The sequence below is a fragment of the Triticum dicoccoides genome, chromosome 5A, assembly GCF_002162155.2.
Source record: "Triticum dicoccoides isolate Atlit2015 ecotype Zavitan chromosome 5A, WEW_v2.0, whole genome shotgun sequence".
Classification (NCBI taxonomy): Eukaryota; Viridiplantae; Streptophyta; class Magnoliopsida; order Poales; family Poaceae; genus Triticum; species Triticum dicoccoides.
Window position 1 is genome coordinate 468,515,526 of NC_041388.1, and position 7,767 is coordinate 468,523,292.

The 7,767-nt window shown below is 41.2% G+C and overlaps 1 protein-coding gene across 1 annotated transcript; it reads left to right on the plus strand.

Annotated features, from left to right (window-relative positions):
* Positions 1-996: 996 nt before the first annotated feature.
* LOC119302309 (long chain acyl-CoA synthetase 9, chloroplastic-like) lies at positions 997-7,472 on the plus strand. Its single transcript, XM_037579344.1, has 12 exons — positions 997-1,122; positions 1,888-2,419; positions 3,350-3,430; positions 3,673-3,945; positions 4,304-4,435; positions 4,517-4,690; positions 4,771-5,000; positions 5,134-5,251; positions 5,828-5,959; positions 6,081-6,215; positions 6,286-6,492; positions 6,995-7,472. The coding sequence occupies exons 2-12, from the start codon at positions 1,970-1,972 to the stop codon at positions 7,157-7,159; spliced, it is 2,097 nt and encodes a 698-aa protein (XP_037435241.1). The 5' UTR covers positions 997-1,122; positions 1,888-1,969; the 3' UTR covers positions 7,160-7,472.
* Positions 7,473-7,767: the final 295 nt, after the last annotated feature.

Here is a 7,767-nt window from a genome sequence, read left to right on the forward strand (position 1 = left end):
CAGTGCCTCTCACGGAAGTAAAATCGCGACTCTCATGGAAAAAAAGAAGAAGAGAAAACGCGTTTTTTTTCGTTTCCGAGGAGGCACGGCCGTGACTTTCGCGAAAGCACACCCGTGCCTCTCGCGGAAGCAAAACCGTGACTCTCCTGAAAGAAAAAAAATAGAAAATGCGTCTTTTTCCGTTTTCGAGAGGCATGACCGTGACTCTCGCGAAAGCACAACCATACTTCTTACGGAAGCAAAATCGTGACTCTCGCGAAAGGGAAAAAAACAGAAAACACGTTTTTTTTTTCGTTTCCGAGAGGCACGGCCGTGACTCTCGCGAAAGCACACCCGTGCCTCTCGCAGAAGCAAAATCGTGACTCTCGCGAAAGAAAAAAAACAAAAAATATGCCTTTTTTCGTTTCCCGAAAGGCACGGCCGTGACTCTTGCGAAAGCAAAACCGTGCTTCTAGTGTAAGGAAAACCGTGACTCTCGCGAAAGGGGAAAAAATGCGTTTTTTCGTGCAAAAATTATTTTTTTTGAATTTTTTTTGTCGAAAAGATAAGAAAGACCGGTGAAAAACCAAAGCGTCGAAAAAGCCTGGAAAAAACCGTTTAAATAGCCGAAAACGCGTGCGGAAAAATAAAAAACAAAATCCGGAAGGAACGCCCAGAGCGTGACACGTGGCGAATGGCTAAGAGCGCGCCAAGAGACGCTGATCGTTGCAAGAGTTTTGAAGGAGTGCTCGTTAATTAGTGGCTCCCACATATGTGCTAGTATTTCGAAGAAAATATATATTTGGGAACAAACGGAGTAGACGGCAAGGTCCAATGTTGGGCATTTTTGTTTTTTGAGAAGACAATGTTGGGCCATTCCAGCATCCGATAGACCGATGGGGCCTTGGGCCTCGTTGGATAGCGGAGAAGTGAGGAGATTGGTGGGGCCAGAGCACACACCGGCCTCAAGCGAATTTAGCGGCTGAAGACTTGGAGAAGAGGCAGAGCAGCTCCACCCCCTCCCTCCTCTCCCCGCCGCGCCGATCGATCCTCCTCCGCCTGACGTCACGCCTTCGCCCCCTCCCTTCCAGAAGCTTCCACGCGCCATTGCGCCCCACCCCCCACCCCCCACCCCTCCAGAAGGTACGCACCCTCCGTTCCGCACATCGCAACGAACGCTCGTGGTCGTGGAATCTAGAGAATCCGAGCACACTTTTGTTAGATTTCGTAGGTTTCAGCGCCTCATGGGAATGGGTTCCTTGTGCATCGCATCGCATCGCATTGCATCGCATTGTTACGCCGTATACAGCATTATTATCACCTCGCGTTGAAGACATACAATACTACAAATATTAGTGTATCCCTTTTCAGTTCTGCCCCAAACTAGCGGAGTACATCCGTGCAGTTGCGCGGCCAGATTCTACTAGGTTTTAATTTCTTACTCTATCAGATGGTACTTTTGATGACTGCAGAATTAGTTGTATTTCTTGCTCTACGTCACAGCTCTCATATATATGTTGTTTGGAAACCAATCAGGAGATTTGATTGCTTACTGATTAGCAGAAGGAAAAAGGAGCATACACAATTTTTTACACCTAATTTTGATGCATGCTTTGTATGCTACTATGCAAGTGCGCATACCAGCGCTTTTAGAGAACATGCAAAAGCTTTGCATTTCAGGTGGCCATCTTTATGAATGATCTTACTTTACCAGACTGCTTAAATGCTTCATACTTTGCCAGTTGATATTCCATTTGTTATTGGATTGGTTATACAATGGACCTGAACAGATAAATAAGGCTAACAATCTAACATGCAATTAGCTCCTTGTATGCAAAGAATCTGCATTATATACAATCCGTACTGGATTTTCAGTTTTTGTTTACAGCCTGAAATTATATTTTTCAGGGTTCTCTCTTCAAGGCATCTTTAATCTGTAGCCTTCCTCCCATAAGCTAGTATATAGCTGTCAGGTCGCCCTTGAACAAGTATGAATCCTTATTTTGTTGGCCTTCTTGTGCCCATTGCGGTCTCTCTTCTGCTCCAGAAAAGGAGAAAGGTTGAAAATAAGAGGGGTGTGCCAGTTGATGTTGGTGGAGAGCCTGGCTATGCGATCCGCAACCATCGGTTTGAACGCCCTGTTGAAACACACTGGGAAGGGGTCAACACACTTGCTGAGCTGTTTGAGCACGCTTGCAAAGAGTATCTCTACATGCCCCTCCTTGGCACAAGGAAGCTCATTTCAAGGGAAATAGAATCATCACCTGATGGGAGGTCCTTTGAGAAGCTTCATCTGGGGGAGTACGAGTGGAAATGTTACGCTGAGGCCTTCGAGAGTGTTTGCAACTTTTCTTCAGGATTGGTCAATTTAGGTCGCCAGGACAATGAGCGTGTTGCTATTTTTGCCGAGACACAGGCTGAGTGGCAGATTGCACTGCAGGTAATCCCTTTTCTTTTTCCTTCAAGCAATAGATAGATCAATCCATGCATTTTGGTCTCTTCATGCGGTACTACATGAGGTTCTTACTTTTGGTTATGTAAATTGTGGTCACTGGTCCACTTTATATCGTGAACACATCTGTGTGCAAAAAAATCATAAATTAGTCAGGGTTCCTGCATAGCAAAGTGAATTATACACGGACTGCGAATCCAAAATGAATTCTCGAGGCATCTTTTCCTCTCTAGCTACGCAGTGAGTCCAAGTGCTGCTCACTGCCAAAATTTCTCTATAAGCAGTATCAACTACAAAAAGGATATCCTGTCACCATATGTTCTTTGCTTTTGCATTCTCATGTAAAGTGAGGACCGAAATTTCATAGATATCAATGGCTGGCCCAATGTTTCATTATTATTATGCATGGATAGAAATTTCATATTTATCAATGGCTAGCCCAATGTTTCATTATTATGATGCATGACCGGATGATAATGGTAGTTGTGGTGGCAGATTTCATGTGATGCATGAGACTTGGGATACAGGTCGTACCTCTTTTATTTAAAAGAGAGAGTATATACACCAAACGATAATAAATATATTCATAGTACTATCTCTGTTTCACTATAACTGTTCCCAAGCCAGCATGCGCACAGACCAACGAAATTTTAATTTTGAGAAAATAATAATGAGAAATGTCCATGCTCAACCCTTTTAAATGATATTCTAGGACATTAACCTCTCCAGTAATACAAGTAGGCATAGAGAGTTTTTTTATATGTGCTTTTAAGTTATTGGTTGGATTGTGTTACTTAACTTCTATACCAATTCGAAGTTGGTTCGTCTGCACAAACATTCATTCTGGTAGCTATTCATTGTATGTTGAACTCTGGTCATTGTACTCAATTTCGAAGTTACTATTTTTGTATTTGCAAGGCATGCTTCAGACAAAACATAACAGTTGTCACCATCTATTCCTCATTGGGGGAGGAAGCACTATGCCACTCACTAAATGAGGTTAGTACTGTCACTTTGTGTTCAGTATGTTGTACAATTACTCCTAGTTAAGTTTTTCTTCATTCATGTTGTCTGCTTATATAGACAGCAATTATAGAGTATAGACCTCTTGTAGCATTTTCGTTGTAGATATGCAACAAATACTTTTCAGCAATTGCTAGCACACTCCCAAGATTATTGCTGCATGTAATTAACTCTTTGTTTGATTTACATTTATTTATTTCCCCTCTTTTGCTCTACAGACTGAGGTCACTACTGTAATATGTGGCCGGAAGGAATTAAAGAAGTTGATTGATATAGGTTGGCAACTTGACACTGTCAAGCGTGTGATCTACATCAATGAGGAAGGCATCTCGGCTGAAGTTTCTATAGCTCAAAACAGCACTAGCTGGTCAGTTAAGTCATTTGAGGAAGTAGGTAAATTGGGAGCTGAAGCACCTGTTGATGCAAACATGCCTCTCCCATCTGATGTTGCGGTGATAATGTACACAAGTGGTAGCACTGGATTGCCCAAGGTTCGACATTATTCTGCAAATATGTTTTTCTCTGCATGACTCAAAAGGCCCTTTCTATTCTTGTTTAACCATATCTTCAGCTATGAACTACTCCCTTCGTTCACAAATACTCCCTCTGTCCCAAAATAAGTGTCTCAACTTTGTACTAACTTAGTACAAAGTTGTACTAAGCTTGAGACACTTATTTTGGGACGGAGGGAGTATAAGATATTCACTTATTTCTGATTCGGATGTATATAGCCGCATCTTAGTGTGTTTGTTTACTCATTTCAGTCCATATGTAGTCCATATTGAAATATCTAGAACATCTTATATTTGTGAACGGAGGGAGTAATATATACCTCATATGGTGTTGCAGGGAGTTATGATGACCCACCGCAATGTCCTAGCTACACTTTCAGCAGTTATGACCATTGTGCCTGAACTTGGCAAAAAGGATATATACATGGCCTACCTCCCACTGGCGCACATTCTTGAGTTGGCAGCTGAGGTAACTGTTGGATATCATTTCAATATATTAATATTTTTGTTCATTATTTAATTCTCTGTCTGCAAATATTATGATTTATAGACACTTATGGCTGCTGTTGGGGCCTCCATTGGATATGGATCAGCTTTGACCCTGACTGATACATCAAGCAAAATAAAGAAGGGGACCCTAGGCGATGCTTCTGCACTGAGGCCGACACTGATGACTGCTGTACCTGCTATACTTGATCGTGTCCGTGATGGTGTGAGAAAAAAGGTATTTCCCACTACGCTATCTGGATCTTGTACTCTCATTTGTTTTACTGACTACTAGCCTTTACACCGAGATGGTTTTAGGTGGATGCAAAGGGTGGTGTAGCGAAGAAATTATTTGACATTGGATATAGCCGCCGACTTGCTGCTATCAATGGAAGTTGGCTTGGTGCATGGGGAGTAGAGAAACTGTTGTGGGACAGGCTTGTCTTCACGAAGGTGCGTGCAATATTGGGAGGAAATATTCGCTTTGTACTCTCAGGTGGAGCACCTCTGTCCGGAGACACTCAGAGATTTATCAATATATGCCTTGGGTAAGATTATGTAACCATCATTCATGCTGTTACTGGAAACTTTCCAACTACCCTAGTTACAATGACAATACTGTATGTTTGTTTGTTTCAGCATGTTTAAGTCCCGTATTTTGATAGGCTTATTCAATTTCAGGGCTCCAATAGGCCAAGGGTATGGTCTGACTGAAACTTGTGCTGGAGGAACGTTTTCTGAGTATGATGATACATCTGTTGGCCGTGTTGGTGCTCCACTACCTTGTTCATATATTAAGGTTAGATAACAATTTTGCTCATTTTTTCAGCATTTGAGGTGGACCCATTTTTGACATCAAAGCTGTTCTTCCCACTCCTACAACTTACTCCCTCTGCTCCTAAATATAAGTCTTTTTAGAGATTCCAACATGGACTACATACGGAGCAAAATGAGTGAATCAACACTCTAAAGTATGTCTATATACATCCGTATGTAGTTTGTATTTAAATCTCTAAAAAGACTTATATTTAGGAACGGAGGAAGTATATGGTTACTATTTCCAAATTTTGACATCTGACAAGGCCAGTGTATCCAAATTTTGATATCTGACAAGGCCAATGTATCCAAATTTTGATATCTGGCAAGGCCAATGTATCCAAATTTTGATATCTGACAAGGCCAATGTATCCAAATTTTGATACTGACAAGTCCAATATATTGAAGATATTTCTTAACGAGAGGAATTAAGTTGTTAATTTTCTTCTTTGTGATACAATAGTTTATGCTTTGGCATTTCTTCCTTGACCTGTTACTTAATGGGATATCTGACCTATTACCTCACAATTCTTGACACAATGTCAACTGTACCTTCCAGTTGATTGACTGGGCTGAAGGGGGATACTTAACAACGGATTCACCAATGCCTCGGGGGGAGATAGTCATCGGAGGTCCCAATGTAACTAAAGGCTATTTCAAGAATGAAGCTAAAACAAGTGAAGTCTATAAGGTATGTTGTCAACTTGTTACTGATCTGTTCACACACCAAATCATACATCATCACTAATGAGTAACGACTTCTCTTTCACAATAATAATTGATCTAACACACGCCTCATATATCTTGTGTAGGATGATGAAAGAGGTCTACGATGGTTCTATTCTGGAGACATAGGGCGTTTCCATCCAGATGGCTGCCTTGAAATCATTGACCGCAAGAAAGATATCGTGAAGCTTCAACATGGTGAATACGTATCTCTTGGGAAGGTAAGAAATATTCTTGCTCTGGTGAGATAAGTTTCTGGTAGCACTTATATTAACTGATTGGATGACACAGGTGGAAGCTGCGTTGGCTATGAGCCCATATGTTGAGAACATCATGATCCATGCCGATCCTTTTCACAGTTACTGTGTTGCACTTGTGGTAGCAGCACAGAATGAGCTTGAAAGATGGGCATTGCAGCAAGGACTTGCATACACCGATTTTGCTGATTTGTGCCAGAAGCAAGAGGCTGTTGTAGAAGTGCTTGAATCTTTAACAAAGGTTTGTTTCTGTGTTGACCTTAGTTAGCTTTTGGGTTTCCATTACACATAGATCATACTTGACTCAGTACTTCTCCCAGTGTATTTAAATGCAAACTAGCAAACATACATATTTACCATCCATGACATACCTTAGCATTGTTTCTAAGTTCATCTTATTAGTCTTTGAAAGAAAAGAAGAGAAACAAGAGTATATATATTTTGAGGATATAGTACATGACTTTATATGTAATTTGCTTTGTTACAGTTTCTTCCCAATAAAGCCATCATACATCATCGAGCATGTCTTTCAGAAGCACTTAGATCTTTACTATTGTAAAGAGTAGTGAAGGCATTTGTGGTTGCAACTTCCCTATAAACATTGACCATACATGCACACACCCTTCCATCAAAGATAATTGCATCCTCTAGTCCAAGAGCAAGTTGAGAGTTGCAGTCAGGCAAATCCTGCATCCTGTTGGGACAACACTTTCCAGTACTGACATCCATTTTCTGTACTCCAGGCTGCGAAGCAAGCACGACTGGAGAAGTTCGAGACACCAGCCAAAGTCAAGCTGATACCAGATCCATGGACCCCTGAGTCGGGCCTCGTCACGGCTGCGCTCAAACTCAAGAGGGAGGTGATCAGGAAGACATATGAAGACGATCTGGCGCAGTTGTACGCCTGATGGTTCTCTTCTGACTGATACCCTGAGATGACATAGGACAAGGCTCTTATGTCAAAACATACTATATTGATATATTTTGATGTCGGGGTAGATTGGATCATTGAGGGAGTCCTGGAATTTTGGAGTGTCTTGTCTTACTCTTAGAAGCAATTTTGTATTTGCGGAGTTGTACACTTACTACCAATGAATCTATCATAATTGCACCGAATTTTGATGGCATTGTAATCTCTGATCGAAAGATTGCTGTTATCATCTTCTAGATCCGGAATCTTTTCTATCTCTTCTACTTATAAAGATTCGAGTTGGCAGTTCACTCTGTTCTTCCTGTCTGTCTATTCTTGAAGTACCTTGTTCTTTTTGTCTTAGAACTCTTGTATTTTAGGAGTAGTGATGCCGAGGAAAAAGAACTGAAGTTATTATGTTTGCAGCGACTAGGCGTTAACTACACATTACAAACCCAAGGTGAGATATCATACCCTGTGATCAACTCTTTGATCACTATTGATTGTCCTTGTTACTGGTTTTGTCCTCTACATTTGTATCCGTATTTCGGTATCAATGTGATCTCAATCACATGTATCTGACAAACGATAATTATAACGTCTCAA

Coding starts and splice junctions, on each gene's coding strand:
- LOC119302309 (XM_037579344.1), top strand. CDS start 1,970: ATGAATCCTTATTTTGTTGGCCTTCTTGTGCCCATTGCGGTCTCTCTT. Junction 3,946..4,303: donor GTAGCACTGGATTGCCCAAG/GTTCGACATTAT, acceptor ATGGTGTTGCAG/GGAGTTATGATGACCCACCG. Junction 6,493..6,994: donor TGCTTGAATCTTTAACAAAG/GTTTGTTTCTGT, acceptor TCTGTACTCCAG/GCTGCGAAGCAAGCACGACT.